The sequence below is a fragment of the Porites lutea genome, chromosome 7 (genome assembly GCF_958299795.1).
Source record: "Porites lutea chromosome 7, jaPorLute2.1, whole genome shotgun sequence".
Classification (NCBI taxonomy): Eukaryota; Metazoa; Cnidaria; class Anthozoa; order Scleractinia; family Poritidae; genus Porites; species Porites lutea.
In genome coordinates this window covers 13,888,243-13,908,155 of record NC_133207.1, presented here as the reverse complement: position 1 = coordinate 13,908,155, position 19,913 = coordinate 13,888,243, and the positions used below count along the sequence as shown (strand labels likewise).

Below are 19,913 nucleotides of genomic sequence, written 5' to 3'. Positions count from 1 at the left end.
GAAGTTAACGCCCTCTAATTGTGTGGTATGACATCACGTAACAAACATAATTGCATCAGCAATGTTACTTCACATCCAAGCGAAGAAAAAAATTCTCGATTCTTTGGATGTCAGATTCGGGCGTGCGCAATACCTGTCGTTCATTTTTGACGTCACAATCAATGATTTGCTCTACGTATTCCACAACACTGCACGCCGTTCCACGCTGCACGTGTTGCTGGTCGAAGATTCAAAGAAGTTCAGAGGAGAGGATTTTTTTTCCGGATTTTGATTGCCTACATCGGACAGGACATGGAAGTTGCACTACAATAGGCATAATTTTAATGCGAAATATGAGTTTTGTTTTTGAAGAGGAAAGCAAGGCCTCTTAAAAAATAAAGTACTAGTTATATGTTGCATCAGAGGGTGATAAGTAAAGAGATTCAGAGCAGTTGTGAGCTGAACGTTTCAATGATGTATTCCCTTCCGCACTTGTTATATTTGAAGGCAATAAAAAAAGGCAGAGACGAACGTCGAAGGTTGTAATGCACGCGCGCACGCGTATAGTGACAGCGTGCGCGTGCATGAACGGTGCAATTATGACGTCAGCATACGTGTTCAAAAGATGCCAAAAAGTTAAGGATGAACCAGCCGTTTTTAACACCAATATTAACTTTGTTCCTCCTTAACTCTCCAGGGAAACTGCCCCTTACCGAGGCTTCCTCGTTGTCCTATGGAGAATATAATCCATTGCCGACACTCATCTCAGAAACTTCTGGTGCTTTTCCTCCGGGATGTAAACTGTATCAAAATAGGAAGCTTCTACAGTGTAGAAATGCTCAACTTAACGAAATACCAGGACTTGACGAGCGCTGGGATGTGGAAATAGTGTAAGTTATTCTACCATGCTTCAACGGCAAGCAAGCTAAGACAAACTGAGTAAAAGTTTCGAAATTTTCGTGCAGCTTTTTGCGAAGAACAAAGATGAGTATTAAGCCTATATTTTTCTCAACAGAGACCTCTCTGGAAATAATATCTCAAGATTTCAATTTGGAAATGGCTACAAAAACGTCAAATCTATGTGAGTAAAATCGATCTGTGCAACTGACCAGTTGATGATGTAATGAGCACTTGTTTTCCATTTTTCTGTAGAGGTGGACGAATGTTTGTGTTCTTTCAGTTTGACTCAGCTCTTATATACGTGATTTAAGTATCTTGTGTTCTCACCGTGAAATACACTGACATTTAAAGCTACTTTTAACACATTCGCAGCCATTTGGAAAGAAACAACATCACTACTGTTACAGAGAATGAAATTCTTCAGCTACAACATTCACTTTTCTTGTAAGTAGAGAGTTTATGAGTAAACGTATAGTTTATAACTAACTGACTTAGTTATGAGTTTAACTTCAAACTTGCATTTCGATTTAGAAATTGTTTGACACAGGAAAGAGTGTTTTATCATGATATCGTAACACTGCGAAGCTGGTTAAAAACTCGCGACGTAGCTGAATTTTCCAAACATTCTTTGGAATGTCTAAAATAAAGCGGACAAAGCCAACGAGGTGATTTGTACACCTCATGAAACCCTTTTTAACATTCATTTCTCGCCTTTTCTTGGTAAATATAGAGTTAAGAGACTACTTAAGAGTTAAGGTAGCAATTAACTACTGTTATGGAAGTTAAAATCGTTTTTCACTAGTGAATTATTAATATTTCATTGGTTACTTCGAGGTCACATGACATCCAAAGTCTCTGAGTTGGAAATTTTGCAAAGGGTAGAAGTTCACCGTTTTCTCGACTGTTGATCTCTCGCAGCGATTTACTTGAAAGTTTTAAAAATTATATACCGTAGCAGTTTTTCTTCGTGGGCTTTTTGGCAAATGACTTAATTATTGGTCTGTGTAGCAGGCGCCAGTTATTGTTTTGGTTAGTTTTTATAGAGTATGAGGGTTAGATTTAAATAACCCCAAATTTTTGGGAACATATGATTTGAATTATTTCAGGAATTACTGATCACTCGACAAGTTCTATCAAACACGCAAAGAATGTCTTCCGCGAAATCCAAACACCTCGTCGACATCAGTTGTACATGGAAGTAGTATAGGGCGCACCGGTTACTCCTGTTTTTTGAAGTGGAATCTCATTAGTTTGAAGTGGAATAAATTAACGCCGATGACGTCATAGCCTTTTGTCTTTATCTCATGAATAAAATACACTGGAATCTCATTAAGATAAGGTCGTGTGCTAGGTTTAGTTGGTTTAGGTTTTCTAGTTACTTTACGGGGTCCAAAATTTTTTTTTTCGGCCCTTCGGGCCTCAGTTTGGTTAGATCTGCCTCTGCTGTATTCACTCTTTTAACTTATAATCCTTGCTCTAGTTATGAATTAGGGAACATCAAGAATACGTCGTCAATTCTACACTGAATCGGTTCATCTTTCCAATTTAGATCTCTCGGAAGAAATCCATTTAAATGTGATTGCAATCTTGAGTGGCTCCGAAGACGACTTCTTGGTTTACACGAACATTTTCCGCGCCTTTTACACGTAGAAACCATTAAATGTGCCACTCCCGCAAATCTTGAAGGAAGAACCTTAGTTAATCTCTCAAAGGATGTGTTATGTGGTAAGGATAGCAAAAAACAGCTTTTATGAAGTTTGTCATAAGAGCTTGCTACATCAATCTTATTTTACAATTTAGAGAGAAATTCTCTTCTGCTGCTTACCTTAGTATTTTAAAGTTTATAATACATAGAATCAGCCACGGCTAAAAGCAAAACCTCCGTTATATACTTATAAAAAAACAATGTTAACTTTAATCAGTAACTAAACTCACAGTCACTTAAAAGAAATCAGATTCAAATCCCTACTTTAGAAGCCTTCCAATTTACCTTTTGAGAAAGGGGCTGGATGATTAAGAAAAAATATCCTGCAAACACATCTGAAATGAAAACACTCTCGCAACAAGCTTAAGAAAATAAATCATTTAGCATCAAGTTCGATCACAGTAGTAGGCTTGGAAAAGAATTCTTCCAAACTACATTACAGAGCTCCCGGCACCACTCCCCTTTGCGAAGGAGAGTGCGGAGGTTCCGTTATAAAGTTTTATCGGCTTTTTCTCACCCAGTTCTTTTTATTAGTGAATAGAAAGTACACTGAGTGCACGAAAGCCAATAAATGACCTATATTTTTTAGTACAAATTATACAAAAGTCACCAGTAGCTCTAAATGCGAGGTATGGTGAGGTCCGGGTATGTTAATGCATGCTTTTTTACTTATATTTGGAAACAAAGCCGTGTTCGCAGTGTTGCAGATAGCGCCGAATTTCGGAAACTGCACCGTCAGTCTTCATTAAGAAGAAACTTGATGTGGGGAATTTAAGGTTTCTGTTGTTTTGTAATCGGGCAAACAATCGGCTACGGCTGCTTGATTGCACACGGTCGGGTTTGATGCCAAAAGACGAGACATGCCCCACGTGAATTGTTTGAGGTGACTGGGAATGCAAATACCATTATAATCTCGTAAACATAGTTTCAACACCGAGCTTGATTGTACCTCTAATTGTTTGCTGCTGTATTTTGCATTTTCAGGCATTAAGCCCGAAGATAAACTGTTAAGACAGACAACTACAGCATCGACACCGAGGGAAAAGAACTCTGCTGAATTAACGGCAGAAGCTGAAGTACGGAACGCCGAACAAACTTCTATAGAAAAGGGGAGAGTTGCGGAAATAATTGGGGTCACTTTAGGTTTTGCTGTGATCATTGTTGTTATGTCTGTCGCGTTTATTATCATGTAATCAACGTTTTTTTGCAAGGAACAGTTGTTAAATGTAACAGTCTTTTACGGTCAGTCAGTAATAAATAAAACATTAATGTATGCAATAATCTGATGATAAAGACAATGACTATCTCGAAGCGTTACCCCATAACTATCTGTATGCAATAAAGACATAACACAAAATTGCACGTTTCCGTTTATTATAATCCGTTAATTAGGTTAGAACAGAACGTGAAAATTAAATACTGTACAGAAAAGTTTATTAAACACGTCTCATACGATATTATCATAATTATTTTTCAGGGTGCTCTTCAAAAAGGAGGAGTTGAAAGACAGTTACAAAATTACTTTAATTTTGATCATGCTTCTCAGATTTTTCAGATGCCCCATAAACGGTCTGTGCTTGCGGTCTACTAGGTGAAGACCCTAGATAAATGTCTAATATCTACATCAGAAACATCAAAGTTAACAAAAAAAATGTTGAGGATACTTAACAGTTAATCCAGCAAGACTGATTATACTCTTTAACGCCCATGTATATTCTTTTTCATCATTTATAACTTTTAACATGGGCTGCAAAAAAGTATTAAAGGCAATAGACAATTAGAAAACAATGTTCGTACACCTCAATAACAGGGAGTCCCTCCTCCCGTTCAAATTTTGCTGTCCTTTAATAGAGCCTTTCTTCACAGGGTAGCCTTTGGGCCATTGAGGGGCTCTGAAACAACTGGTCTCAGATGACTGGTTAAGAAATACATAAACAATGGTTGTAGCACAGCAATAAATAGCAGAAGGTATATTCTTCTTTTGCTTGCTCTGGCGATCCCATCTGGGGCAGACTCAGGTACAATAATCAGTCGCAAGGTGCGAACCTATAAAGAATCATTGACAAAGACAATCAGTATCAGGAAATATGTCCAAACTAGGGTTTAGAGGCAGGGTGGCAGAGAGGTTAGAGTACTGGACTTGCAATTCAGAAGTTCCGAGCTCAATCCCACCCTGAACACTAGCTGGATTAGTTCTTGGTAATATTGTAAGTTTAACTCCTCGGCCATACTTGTAAATAGCCAACTGGTTTGCCTCCGGCTAGTTGGGATTCTTAACTCTGTTAAGTTTGATTTGAATTATGAAAAGCTTACAATGCCAAGCCAAGATTTATGTATGTACCTGTAGCACAGCAGTTAGCAAATAAGCCAGGTATTTAACATGACATACCATAAAAAATCCAATGCTGATACTCATCCACAACAGAATGAGGTAATATCCAGCTGAGTGAAACACAAGTCCACCAAGACAGCTCACAATCATGCTACAGAGAACAAAAAAACAAAATCCTTCAGGAAGTGTTAGGGACTTTACAATCAGGCGAGTTGATAGCGGTGAAAACCAATCGCGTAAAAAGTGAATTTACGAGGACCCCTATCCAAATTCAGAAAGAGAGATAGAATTTGGTCGTTGCTTGTTTATGCCCTCCATACGATGTAGAACTTGGCAGTTCCACATCGTAGTTGTACAAAAACGGCAAAAAAAACGTACAAAAAAGTGTAATACACGAACAAAGTTGTTGTTTTGCCTTCTGAACCTATTAGTTTTATTTATGTTTTCTCCTTGCCACTGATCGTTAAGTCCTTATTCCTTATTGACCAAGCGTGAGATCAAGATAACTGGATAGGGCCCCAACAAATTTTTAGTATTTTTACAATCTGAGATGAAGATCATTTCAATAAAAATCAAAATTCATTTATTAATCATTTAAGGTGATTCCCTAGTAAAAGAACCTAACATAGATTGTAGATGAAACTTGGCACACTGATGTAACAAGTCAAGAAGATGATAAAAAAGTAATAAAAAGTGGGGGTCACCGTGCTCGTTTTGACGTCACAATGCTGACAAATACGGCTATTTTGGACCCTTTGACAAAAACCGCGCGCAGCCCAAAACTAGACAAAAAGGAAAGATTTTTTCAATGATGCATGTGGTATCGACAGAATTTGACTTTAATGTATTGTTTATCCACTTACGTACCATAAAAATGCCTTTAATGCCCTTGTTTTTACTTCACGCTCCAAAGTAGAATTAAATTGGACACGCGCTATTCGACACGTGATAGCTCATTCCGTACAATGTAGTAAAATTGCCAAAAAACTGAACGTAGATTTGTGCCAATTTTTTTCTCACCGAAAGGAAGCACTGTCCTTATTAAAATCATGAAATAAAAAATGGGGGTCACCGTACTCGTTTTTGCGGTAGAGCTGCAGAAAGTGCGCACCAAATGCATTTTGCTTGATTTTTGAGAGAGGACTGGGGCGAGTTTCAAAATAGAATGTATGTGAAAGGGGAAAGAAAGTATTAAAAAATCCGTTTTTACAGAATTTACATCGAGATATCACATTTAGGACACAATGTGATAAAGAAAGCGTTTAAATGAAAATCAGAGTGAATAAGCACAAATTAAACATCCGCTATCGAGGTTCTCCGTGAGGAACTCAGCAACACGCGTACTGCTTACGTTATGCAAATTCCCACCACATTGAGTCTCACCTCGGCAAGAAACAACCGCAAGCAAAAATTGCAGTAGCGTTTCTCTTCGGTCAACTTCATTTTAATAATGTTACTTCACATGTTCTTTTTTACAGAGGCTATCTTGTTATGCGCAGTAAGAGATGCGCAATGCAAAACCAGGGAATCACCTTAAACTAAGAGAAACCAATAAAATTATGTATTTCATTGTAGTCACTATAATTTGCATTCCCATTAATGCCCATACAGATCTCCAAATCATATTTTACCTAAAAGTACAAACTATATCCACCCGTGCTCATGTTTTATCTCATAGTTACTAAATGGCTGATCCTGCGAGAACAAAAGATAAACCAAATCCTATGTTTTGATTGGCTACCCAAGCGGGCAAGATAGGCCTGCTGCCTAGCATACTCAGGTTTCCCTGCTTTGGTCCTGCTTTGGCCATGTAACTACACTGACCAAATTTGTTTGGTTGAGATGACTGGATACAGTCCAATCCCTTTATAGGGGCATTGTAGGGACCTTGAGTTAGTGTTCTCATTAGCGAGAGTCTGTAATAGTGGGAGTTAATTTCAGTCAAATGTCTGTAATCTGTTTTTGCTGGGTAATTAGCTGCTGTCTGTATTATTGAGGTTTCCATTATAGCGGGGTGTCTGCAAGGTGAGAGTTGACAGTTACAGCCGTGTTCAACTGGGCAAAGACCCTTGTTAAATGGATAAGCAACTTGATCGTAATCATGATAATCATCATTATCATCAGCTTATTTAAAATACCTATTTGTTAATAATATGAATCAATGCATTGGCAGTAGGCAGAGAGAAACTGGGTATAAGCCATGGAAACTAAACTGATGCCATTGAGCATGTTACATGTATACTGGCCAAATGAAGTTCAACTGCTTAACTGACAAACGTACCCAAAATATTTGTAGCCACAGAATGCTAACAGATCCAGCCATTTAATTTCTGCTTGCACATTACAGAGGTACATGGAAAACAGAATAGCCATAATCTCTACAAACAGCCACACCAATGCTGAGCTTGCTGTTATGCCTAACTGCTCAGGAGTAAATCTGAAAAAAAAAGAAGAGAGATTTAGCACTTTTACACAGTGCCAATTTGGTTTACACCAACATGATTGGAGAATTCTCATACCTGTTTTGTGTTCCCATGACAAGTCCAGCCACAAGAATGTACGTAACAAAAGCCATTACTGTTGAGTTAAAAAGGACAACAAACCAAGACAGTTATGGAAATACTCAGTCATTCAGTCACTAACAGGAATACTGACTCATTAAAGACAAAGTCACTCAGGAAATAGTCTCCTATGCAGCCATTTTTTGTCTTGTCACACAACATTGCTCCTCGTGGGGAGAAGCATTGCGTGAAGAGACTATGGCTGCTTAGGAGACTTCTCAGGAAAGTAAAGTTTTTTCCTAATCATAAATAAAATTAGGACAATGTATTTGGTTACTAATGTTGTCTGAGCTTTCAAAATTCACCTGATTCTATTGAAGTTTTCTCAAAAGATTGTAAAAATTGGGCATCATAGGTACCCATTTTGGATCATGTAAGACACCATTCCACTCAGTGCAACCTCCTCTTCTGATCATTTAAAGATGTAGTGAAGAGAAAGGTAGACTGTTCACAGTCCTCTATTTTTCTGTAAGATCATCGAGCTCGAGCACTTTGTGTTATGGGCTGCCATCTTGCATGAGTGTCAAAACTACTTAGGGGGCGGGGGTGGTTTGGGAGAAGGTGAGAAAAGTAGAGGGACTGTAATAACATCACTGCAACTCACGTTCAGGAGGCGTGACAGGAATTTCGCGCCCTTTACCATTCGTTAATTAAGAAACTCCGCTGGTGATGAAAAACATGCTAGACACATTTAGCATCGATTACGCGTGTTTACAAATATCTCCTTTCGAAACAGTGATTTTGTAATGGTTCTTGGCCATTCCTCAATTTATGGGCAAACATGCACAAGAAAACATTTTCCTAATCAAAATTTGAAAAATCCTTTGTGTGTTTGCACAAGATGTGCCTTATGGTATGAAAGCGTACGTTTTATGGAAACGTCGACTTGTCAACGACTTGTCAATGTCAGCAACTTAAACTAAACCCGCTGTCAACGCAAATTAAAATCTATTGTTTAATGACCAAGTAAATGCCTGCATTGCTGGTACAACGCGCTCCTGGAACGCCAGCTGCAGTGATGTTATTACAGTCCCTTTATTTTTCTCCCCCCCCCCCACCCCCGAGCTATAATCCCCAACGCCCGCCCCCTCGTTACATTTGAAAATCAAGATAGCCGTGACGGTAAGACGTGGCATATCTAAACGATCTCACAAAAAACTGTGAAGAGAAAGGAATCAATTTTTTTTTTCAGGTAAATGTGACATCAGTAGTTCGTCTGATAAAGAGATCATAAGAAATTACGACAAGATCATCCAAATACATTTTGAACACTTTGATCTCTTTTATCTGGTGTTTCTTGGTGTTGGGGAAACCATTGTTGGTTGGCTTTTGTGTTGTTGTGTGGGTATTGCTCACTGTCTTTTCATTCTTTTAATGTGTCACGTCATTTGGTGATTACAACTGTCTGCAACACCAAGAAACTACCCTATTGTCTACTACCGTCTTTTTACACTGTGCATCTCTTATTAACAATAACCAATTTTGTTAATACTGGTGCAAACTTTACCTGGGATGTATAAATCAGGAGCGTTAATTTCATATCTTGGAGCAACAGGTTCTGACTTGTTATACTGCACTGACCAGTTCTATGAACACCAACAAAAAAGTTGAAACACTAGTTTTGCTGTTCAAACCAGAATAAACATAATAATCATTATTTCATTAAAAATATTACACTATAAAAACTTTGAGTGAAGGGCCAAATAAAGACACCATAGAGTAATTTGGCTACTACAGTACTGCACATTTGGAGGCAGAAGTCATGGTAAATCACCTTTGATGAATAACCAACAAAAATAATTTTCATCATTGATACAAAGTTGATGGTCATCAAGAGGCACTTTGTAAGCCAAGCAGCTTCTTGCGGAACTATTCTTACTTTTTACTGAATATTGAAAACCCTTATGGAATGCTACATGTACATAATTAATGAAAGGATGCCACCTTCAGTTTAGCTCATGTCAACCTATTTACATGTAGTCCTAAGTGCAATGTACATAAACGTAAGTAGTAAATTTGCCTTTTATACAAAAAAGGAATTCAATCAACAGGGCTGTAATATGTACATACTTTGTGTGTGAAGGGGAAAATGAGAAGTCCCAGTTTTTTGACAACATATGATGTATCTACAGCAAAGTAGTACTTTAATTTTGACATTGAAACAAAGCGGTCAATCTGAAAAGAAAAATAGGAGAAAGTTGCATGAACAGTAAATTAGAATATTTTTATGGGAAAAATACCACTTAGCAATCAATGGAATACAAGATGATACAAGAATTTCAGCCACAAGGTCAAGTCTCCAAATTAGGTGCAACTAAATCTCATCATAAAAAATGTTACTGCAAGGACAAAAGAACTTCAAACTTACATGTTTCTCCACATATTCTTTTCCTTGGTTAGCCATTTGTGCCCCATATCCAACAGCTACATTGGCCATGGGACCTTGCAGAAATTCATTGCCAGCAAACTGTCCAAACTGTGCTGAAAATCCAGGCATTTCCTGTCTGTTTTCCATACTGGTGTCTTCAAACAATGGTGTGGGGCCAGTTGATCCCCCATAGTACCCCCCTTGGTGGTGAGCTGTAGAAAAAAGTTTAAAATGCTACATTTAACCAGTATTTATTTAACCAATATTCAGAAAACAAGAAAAGCGAACCAAGTAATCTGTATAGGCTTTGTACTACTAATGCCCTAGTGTATCCTGCAAGCAAACCCTCTTTGGGTGGGCCAGAGTTACCCAAGAGAGCTTGCCTGGAGGCTAAGTCAAGTGCAATTTTTGCACCTGCTGAGAAAATAAACCCTTTCAAATACCTCTGGCACTTGATGTTCAGTCCTGTTTGATAGGACAGGCAAAAATAATAACACTATACATTTTTATTTAAAATATAGAAGAAAACACTTCACAACTATCCTTATCTGTATTAAAATCAAAACCTGGCACTCTGAACTCCATAAACCTTCCAAACATTACCTTGTGAAAAGTCATGGGAAGAAATACAATTAAAGCAGTAGGCAGTTTAATTGCTGCAATGATGTTCAAATGTTGGATTTTATGTTCTACAAAAATATTAATTAATATTAATAATAATACAGTACTGTCGTGTGGAATCTATCACATACACTGTACCTGATACATGTCGTTTCTGGACAGGTGGCCTTTGGCTGTACATTTCAGAACCTTCTGGAATGACATAATAATAATTGGCATCTTTAAAATGTAATAGTTAAAAAATCTTTATATAAGGCTGTTAATGTTTTTGTTTCAATGATAGCGCCCAAAAATGATTATAAAGTTAATTAACCTTCCTCACACTTTTTTTTAATTCAACTTAAAAACTATTAAAGAAGATTTTGGTGCTAAAACAATAATTTACATCTTCTAAGGCCCTGTCCACAAGTACCCAGATATTTTTAAATCTGCAACTTTTTCATTCTGGATTCAAACATTTCCAAGTTCACACGTATAAGTATTCAAATCAAATTTGCCCAACAAAATGTATCCGAATTCACCTTAGTACCCAGGACTCCTCTGGGAATATTGGGAATATTGTTTTTGCATCAAAGGGTGAGAGAAAGAACCTGGGAACGAGGTTGCCATCTTTAATGCAGTATTCACAGTAAAGAACTGGGCTTGATCTTGTTATGTCCCTGGATAAAAAATATCCAGATTTAGGGTCCACACACTTCAGGATTAAGAAAGTATTAAAAACTTCCACTCTGAAGAGCGGATTCAAAAAGTTGCAGATTTAGATGCCAGATTCACTGGATACCTGTGGATGGAAGCGGTATCCGGAAAGAAGAAGTTGTGGCCTAAAGACACAATACTTAAAGTTTCTAACCTGCTTCGTTTTCCAAGACTGGTGATAAAAACATTTTTAAAAATTAAAAACAAAAATATTAAATATTTTTGGGCCAGAGTTAAATTATTGGCATCTGGCATCTGTGTTTGCCTCTTCAATAGATTAATCTTGTTATGCCGAATAATATATTGTTTTAGTTGTGTTACATGCAGTTACTTTCCCTCCTTTTCAATTTATTTGCAATGTTTAGGCAAAGTTAACTTGACGGAAGAGTAAGATTATACATTCTTAATAATATTATATTATTTCAAGTTCTTTCTACGCATTTTATCAATTAATAGAAGAAACAACAGGTGTGCCTTGAGCTTTTGTCTTAATTCATAGTGTTAATATTGTGATCATCAATTGATTTTCACCTTTAAAATTGTAATTAATTTCATCATTAATAACTACTAATTAACTGTTAATTGTACATGTAGTAAATATTAGTATACAACACAGAACTGTTCTGAAAAACGTAACCTCTGTAAGAGTACAGCAGTTGTTTTTAAGAATAAGAAGAGGTTTAATTTATAAGAGAAAAAGCTGAGATGATTGTTGAAAGCTAGAAATAGTATAGGAGTTTTACAATATTTTTGCTACGTTTATAAACATGGGAAGAGCAACAAGCATGCAGAATAATATTACAGAAAGATTAGTAGAGAGATACCATCATAGGGCGAACGTCTGCGAGGACTAGTTTGCATTGGGTAGAAGTTAGAGTCTATAGAGAAAAGAAAGATGAAACTATGAATAAAATTAACAGTCAACTCTATAACAAGGACACTTTCCCTAAAAGTATGGATGCCTAGAGTTGGTTCCTACTGTATCTGTTTGACTAAATCATAGGAGGATGATGCTGTTTGTGGAAAAGATATGAGCTTCACCATGGGTACACGGGGACATTGTTTTCGTCATGCATTTTTCCATTCTTCGTTTTTCAAAAAAATCATCCCATATCAATGACTGCTTAGTTGCTAGCGAGTTAGAGCTACCATGACGATGATAGAAATGAGCAAATAAAAAGGCAGTGGGTTTAATTAGCAAAACAAAATCTCTGAACGTGCAGCACACTTATTGGCAGACTTCTTTGATGTAATCATATGACTAACATTGTCAAACGTGATCAGAATGGCAATGCAATGGTTGCTTTAACCTCTAAGATTGTTGTTTTTTCAATTGCGATTGCCATGACTTTGATTTCAGAGGAAATACCCATAGAAAGTCTCAGACATGCATTATGGGCCATTATTTCCTATGTAAATTCAAACAAAAAAAATTCTTCTTGAGCTGTATAAATTATGTGCCTAAGTCTACTGCTTGAAGCATTTTCACTTTTCAGATATATGCCGGATGACTGCTACATTTTTTCAGACTCTCTGTAGAATGACTACTAAAATTGATTTAACCCCCCTACCCCAAAAATTGCTAAAAAAAAAAACAGACATTGGCTGTCAAGTGAACTAACTGATTAAACAATACTACAGTGGAACCTCGATATTACAAATGGCTGATGGACTGGCGAAATTTGTTCAATATGATGAGGTTTCCTTATATCAGGGTTCTGTTTCATATGTTTCACTATTACTGGGGTAAAGAAAATCGTTTTTTTATACCAAGGACTTTGTTATATGTAGAGGTTTGTTATATCGAGGTTCACTGTACAACAACGGCTAATCCATCCTGGTATCTCTTTACATGTCTGAATCTTTCTTTTTTTATCACATATCTTAGATTTTGTTCGTTACTTTTTATTTTAGCTTTTTCAAATAATAAACTTGCTAGTCAGCAAACACCAGAGCTGTCAAAAGTTCAATACCCTTGTGTTCAATAAAGTAGCGTTTTATTATCTTAGGATAAACATTTGAAAATCAAAGAGCTTTTATTGTCCACACCTACTGACTAGTTCACTGTGCATTTTAACAACACAGTCGAGAATTACGTGCATCAATCTCCGCCTGAGCTATATAGACCAGCCTCCAATACACAGACGAAGTGAACTCCACATAATATGTGAACGAAAAACTGCATTTTAACATTATATATTTCCACTACATAACCTTTGTTAACTCATACAAATGTACCTCCCATTGGCGGATCCATGATTATTTTCTCCTTCTACTCGAAACCTCCTTTAAATTTATCTCCCTTTCACAAAGATTTAAGTTCAAATTCTTCGACGACTCCTCCAGGTAGACAGAAATGAAGGCTTTTCCAACTTTCTCTTCCTTTTTCACCACACTGTATTTTGCGCTTGCGCGAAAGGTGCGAACGAAACGTGGCAGTCTACCAAAAGACTGGGGCGAGACCGGGCGAGATACTTTGTCACCCTGTGTCACGTAAAGTCACGCAACGTAGGCAATTTTTTGTCTACCTCAAGTGATTCTTTTTATTACTTGTTTTTCGTTTAATATATACTGATTCAAGGCTATCACCGATGAATGGTTGAGAGAAGTGGACAACAAAAGGAACTAACACTCACAGAGTTTTTTTGAACTGACCTTTGTTCCACAACAACCGCAAACAAAGCCTTTTGTGCATTCAGCCGTGCATTGCACTGGACTGTGTCGCAGGTTCCCTGTTCACGGACTGAAATCTGCAACCGTTTTCTGTCTTTCAGTTTTGATCTTGTCTTCACACTGGTAAGGATTGTTCAGCAGGGGACACTAAACTGAACATGTAAGCATGTAGTCTTTGTTGTCATTTTCGTGTTGTCTGCTGTGACGAGCCTCAAACGCCACATCGACGGCCTTCGCGTCAAGCATTTGAACCAGGGATGTAATGACCTCGTGGGGTTTCTGATGACCTCCATCTTGTTAATTCGCACAGAATCAATTCAAACAGCTCAGACTGCTGTATATTGTAGAAAGCAGTGCTCCAAGTAAACACGGAGTTTGAAGTTCCACGCTTGACTGTAGACCCGGGGGGGGGGGGGGGGGTGGGTACTCTTGGAAATTCTTCGTAGGGGTGTGCGCCCGGTTCTTCAAATCCTGACCCGATTTCAGACCAAAAAATGTAATTTTCCACACCCGTTTTCAGACTAGACCTCTAAAATCCATACCTGTTTTCAGACCTGGCGTTAAGGCAGAAATTATGTTACATTACTTAGATTAGAGGGCAAAGAAAAAAATTCTTCAAAGCCATTTCGAATTTGCATATTTCTCTTTCTTTCTCACTCATTTGGAATTGAAACGATAAATACGTTCATACACACCCGTAGTTCCCTCGAAAACCACACCTTATTCCAGACCAAAATCGGTAAAGCATAGACCTGTTTTCAGACCAAAACGGTGCAAAAACCCTACCTGATGGGGTGGCACATACCTATATAGCTTATGTAAGGGAGTACCCCCCTCTCCGGGACTGCAGAATAACCGGCCGGCCACTTCATTTACATCTCGTTGAATAAGAAAAGCCCACAGCGCTAGTGACATTTTTGGTTTACAGAGTAAAGAATTAAACCATAAGCTAAAATTTTGATTTTATTGAAATTGCATGACTCAGCACTATTTTGGACTGCCATTGAGGAGGGATATCTTAGTTATGGGTGTCTTAGCCTCCCAACTTAAGTGTGTTCTATCGCTATTGGGAAAAAAAAACTCTCAAACAGACCTAATCTTAGTCACTTTGCAAATCTAAATTTTATTGTTCTGCTTCAACCTAGAACCAAGATCTGCAAATTATCATGATTCTGCTTCATGGACCCATTTGTAACTTTTCAGTGAAGAAGTTGTGCTAAATATGTGTTATCCCATTCTGCATGTAGTAATTAACATGATCTACTGTGCATGTTTACTCCGATCCCCACCCAACTAAATGTCATCAATATTATTAATTATGGGCTGAATAACATTAATTTGTGATTTGCAGGGGTGTTTTTGGAGTGCTGTTCTCATTACTCCTCATCATTCTCAGTGCTCTGGATTATGTGTTCTTTTTCCTGCCATCACCTATTGATCCCAAACCTTCCAGGTAAGATATTCACAAGTACAACTCCTGCTTTTGCAATGTAGCGTATCTGTGACCTTGAGGAGTGTCAGTTGTACTTCCAGTAATTTCTGTTTTGGGGGCTTTGTATTCCATGAACCTCACCTCTGTAATTAATGTAATATAATACATAATTTTTCACTGACAGATAAACATGCAGGGAAGCTTGTTATATAGACCAAATCAGAGCAACTATCAGATCTTCCTGTTACTAACTTAAGTTTAATGATGACGTGCAGTTTTTGATAGTCGTTGACTTCTTTGTTCCTTGACATGTCTGTTTACCTTTCGAATGCAGTTTTCGGAGAGCTCTGAAATTTGAAGGACCACTGGAGATTAATAGCAACTTAAGTAAAGCAAAAAGATTGTTTGAAGGACAGATTGTTGGTCCAGAGTCTATAGCCATAGACAGTACAGGTACATGTAAAAACACTCTTTCTAATGGCCCGCGGGAAATGGGCGGCAGAGGGAGGGATGGGGATGACGTTATTCCTGGAAAAAATTCAGTGACGTGTGCAGGTTGCATTCATTCTGAAACTCTGACCCTATTTCCTATTTCAGACCAAAATAATCATGTGATTTTTCTTTTCCTGTTTCAGACCTGAAACTATTGCTGTTCTCATGACAATTACAAAAAACATAGTGTGCCATTCCAGACCCAGCAGATTCCAGAAAGAACAAAAACCCTGCCAAATTTCACACTCAGTCTCGGAACAAAATAATTGAGAGCTCAAAAATCAGTGCCCTTCTAAAGGGCTGCATATACCTATTTTGCTTGTGATTGCTTCCCCAGTGATTGGTTGACGGCTGAAATGGTCTGTGAGAGTCTAGTATAGATCATGGAAATAATGTGATGATGGCATATTTGTTTTTGTTTCTCTCTCAACTGATTTTCCAAGAAACTTCACTGGAAATGGATGTTGAAAATCATCGATGTTATTGTAAAAACAAAAAATTTTTATGAGGAACAATAATTTTTTGATGGTCTATAAGGATTTAGTCCTTCGAGAAAGCATTGTCTAATTTATATGTAGGGGAGTAACCTCAGTACACAAGTACATTATTTGCCTTCAGTTATGTTATGCTGAATCATTTCAGCCGCAGGAATTTTACTGAAAAATGCTGTTTGAAGCTGGTTATTTTAGGGGCCGACCATTTGACTTTTGAGAGGGGGGCGGGGGGCTAAACATGATTTTGAAAAAAAAGTATCCTGCAGAATGATTTCAAGGTGGAAAAAACCTTGCAAGGAAATTCCTAGCAGAAAAAAGTTCCAGCACTGAAAAAAAAATTTCTTATGGGGTATCATACTGGAAAAGAGTCTTGCACTGTTGTATGTCGGGGAAAAAATTATATCTCTAGAGGTTTGCAGGAAAAAATTCTTACCCAAACCAAATGACCCACATCCCCCTCCCCCTCAAAAGTCAAATGGTCAACCCTTAAGCTGTTTTTTTTTTCATTTTCTGCAGTGTTTGTCTCTGTTGTTCTCATATATGGTTTGAAAGACCCCTTTTCCTTACACAAATATTTACCTTAATAGCATCAAAGTTGTTCATGACAATATAACAACAGTTACTGTTGACATCAAAGGTACTACAAGAGAGGAAGATCTACATAGGCTGTTCTGTTTGGTTTATGGTGTTAGTGGGTTAATGTTTAACCCTATTTTTTTAACCCCATTTTTTTTATGTGTAACCCTTGATAAGGTGCTTAACATGCAGTATTTTCATACCTTGCAAGGTACACTTTATACTGGCTTATATGATGGCAGAATTGTCAAACTTGAAGGAGACAAAGTGATAGATGTTGTTCAAACTGGCAAGCAACCTTGTGGTATGTCTTTTTCCTATGTATATGTTTCATAAACAATTAAGTCCAGTTTTGAATTAAAAATTACTGCTGAATACAACATTAACAACACATTTAATACAGGCGGGTGAGCCTCAACTTAAAGTAAAATATTCACAAATTCCAACAAGTAAGTGTTTGAAATAATTTGGGAAATACACAATAGACAGAGTAATAAACTGGTCTTAATTCTCAGACACCTCTTTTCTCCGTGTTCCTTCTATTTCTTCAAATTAGTCCACCTTTTTCTCCTCACAGGAGACATCACTGTTTGTTAAGAAAGATTGTTTTTAATATTCAAATTTGTAATGAGGAAAACAAAAGAATCTTTTGTTACAAGAACAAATGCGCTTCTCGTTGGCACAAAAATATCAGTACATGTAGGTGACACCAGCATGAGTATCGTCATTGTACATGGTACCACGTATTTCCTGATACTTCTCGTCCAAGTTTTATCACATTTCTGTTCTTCCACATTACCTTTCTTCTGTCAATGTCGTCTTTCTCACTCTTCTTCTCTCACGGCCCAGCTACCTTTGTTTCAAAAGTTTTTGTCACTTACTTTCTTCTTACAATCAGGCACTCTTCGTGGATCCTTTAATCAATACTGAGTCTATTTACTGCCATTGCAGGAACTCTAGAGCTTGAGCAGACTTGTGGTCGTCCCCTGGGAATGCGCTTTGACAGATATGGAATCAATCTGATAGTAGCTGATGCATATTATGGACTACTTGAGGTGAATCCCAGGGCTCGAACAGTTAACACCCTTGTACCTCCTGCACCGGGAATAAATGGCAAGCCATTTCGTTTTGTTAATGACCTGGACATTGCACGTGATGGTACAATCTACTTCACCGATTCAAGCACTAAATGGCAGAGGTGCCAAGTGCCTCATATAATGTTTGAAGGAGAAGCTACAGGCAGATTAATGGCATATCACCCCAAAACTGGAGACATGGAAGTATTAATGGAAGGCCTTCACTTTGCGAATGGTGTACAGCTTTCACCTGAAGGAGATCACGTCCTTGTGGCAGAAACTACTATGTCAAGGATAATGAAGTAAGGATCTTGTTTTTCAATATTGCCAGTTGTTGGCAGAGACATCGCTTGATATTGTGCTTTTCATAAACACACGAACTCTAAAGTTCAAAAGCCAGCTTCACAATATTAATAATAATTATTGCATTCGTAGTTGCCTTCAATCATAATTACCATCACAAGCAACGAACATTGAAACACAGAAACACAAAAAAGATCAAAATCTACCAATCACAAATCACAAAACATGACCTTTTGAACCCGTTAAAGTAAAGTTCTGTTTCCTAAAAGGTCTGCTAAGATGATTGACAGCAGCAAAAAACTCAAATGTCATTTGGCTTTTGAACTTCAGAATTCGCATGTTTTTCAAAAGTGCAGTAAAATATTGTGCATAATCCTGCAACCAAAAACGTTGGCAAACATTGACATTTGTGTGATGTCATACTCTCTCTCTCTCTCTCTCTCTCTCTCTCTCTCTCTCTCTCTCTCTCTCTCTGTTCAGATATTATATCAAAGGGGAACATGAAGGCAAGTCTGAGGTTTTTGTGCAAAACTTACCTGGAGTTCCCGATAATATTCGCTTGAGCAGTCGAGGTGGCTACTGGGTTGGTATTTCCATGACACGAACTGAAACCACCCACCTGATACATCAGTATCCCAGAGCAAGGAACTTTTTGGCAAAGGTAACAATCGATTGTTTAAGTCAGAGTACTGTGTTTCAATGTCATCTACATTCTCCCAACTCTTTTACCAGGGTTAGCTTGTATCTCAAGTCTGAAGAAAGTGTAAAATCCACTAGTGTTTGGTGGCACTCATACTTTTTTGACCCAACTCCATTAACAGCATAAGACAGTTCAGTGTAGGCACATGTTTGTGTGTTCCATCTCCTTTTTTGGAGACCAGTAACTAATATTATAGATATACTGGTATATAGAATAAAAGTACAAAAGTTAAAGTTCCCAACATATGGTTGTATTATTTACTTGTCTTGCTGTGTGGTTTGGCAACTGAGCACCCTGCTTTAGGGAAGAAATCTCAAAGTCAAGAAATGAAAAAAATAATTTATTAATAAACAACTTGAAGCAAATCTTCAAATTATTAATAATCAAAACATGAAAATTAGGTGTACAGGAGTTTAAACAGTCATGTAGCTGCAGTTTTAGTCTTTATGTTAAAAAAAAAAATAGATACACATTTACAGTAAGATCGATTCTTAAAATATGGTAATCACTTGTTCAAATGTTGTCCTTTTCTAGCTCTGTTTACTATGAGTTATAATATTGGTAGTTTTGTAGTACTAATGTCACTCATTATTGAACATGGTTATAGGTATTCTCTCTGACATCACTTGGAAGTCTTCTCAGTAAACCTGGACATGGTTTTATTGTGGAACTGGATGAAAATGGTCAAATTACCAGAAGTCTGCATGACCCAACAGGAAAAGTTGTACCAGATGTAAGCGAGGTACATGATGAAGGTGATACTCTCTGGCTTGGTTCCTTCAAGGCTAAATACATCGCAAAGCTTGAACTGAACAATTGAACACACTGACATGGCCAAAGAATATCATCATTCCACAATAAAAGGATAAAAATATAGAGTCAAATCACAGAAGTGTAGATGCTAGATTAGAAATAGCTGTTTTGTTGGTTAGCAAACAAACTCTAATGCCATTGAAATGAGAACAAAAAATGGATAGAAATGGAGACAAATTACATGTAATTGAA

The 19,913-nt window shown here is 37.5% G+C and overlaps 3 protein-coding genes across 6 annotated transcripts; 2 read left to right on the top strand and 1 right to left on the bottom strand.

Annotated features, from left to right (window-relative positions):
- Window positions 1-596: 596 nt before the first annotated feature.
- LOC140944981 (uncharacterized) lies at window positions 597-3,948 on the top strand. The gene is made up of 5 exons (XM_073394094.1): window positions 597-869; window positions 995-1,060; window positions 1,252-1,323; window positions 2,429-2,604; window positions 3,569-3,948. The coding sequence occupies exons 1-5, from the start codon at window positions 622-624 to the stop codon at window positions 3,775-3,777; spliced, it is 771 nt and encodes a 256-aa protein (XP_073250195.1). The 5' UTR covers window positions 597-621; the 3' UTR covers window positions 3,778-3,948.
- LOC140944980 (protein YIF1B-like) lies at window positions 3,942-13,535 on the bottom strand. 4 transcript variants are annotated; one of them, XM_073394089.1, is made up of 10 exons: window positions 13,401-13,533; window positions 11,987-12,040; window positions 10,605-10,658; window positions 9,846-10,057; window positions 9,548-9,652; window positions 8,985-9,063; window positions 7,436-7,493; window positions 7,198-7,353; window positions 4,974-5,067; window positions 3,942-4,630 (listed from the first exon to the last, which is right to left on the bottom strand). In XM_073394089.1, the coding sequence occupies exons 1-10, from the start codon at window positions 13,417-13,419 to the stop codon at window positions 4,445-4,447; spliced, it is 1,017 nt and encodes a 338-aa protein (XP_073250190.1). In that variant the 5' UTR covers window positions 13,420-13,533; the 3' UTR covers window positions 3,942-4,444. The 4 variants fall into 4 exon arrangements, with proteins under 4 accessions (XP_073250190.1, XP_073250191.1, XP_073250192.1 ...); XM_073394090.1 differs by having other exon boundaries at window positions 10,605-10,655; XM_073394091.1 differs by lacking the exon at window positions 11,987-12,040 and having other exon boundaries at window positions 13,401-13,535.
- A 119-nt stretch (window positions 13,536-13,654) lies between these two features.
- LOC140942815 (adipocyte plasma membrane-associated protein-like) lies at window positions 13,655-19,883 on the top strand. The gene is made up of 7 exons (XM_073391820.1): window positions 13,655-13,995; window positions 15,187-15,288; window positions 15,602-15,720; window positions 17,041-17,133; window positions 17,781-18,207; window positions 18,689-18,869; window positions 19,516-19,883. Coding segments are annotated over exons 1-7 (1,137 nt in total). The 5' UTR covers window positions 13,655-13,993; the 3' UTR covers window positions 19,729-19,883.
- Window positions 19,884-19,913: the final 30 nt, after the last annotated feature.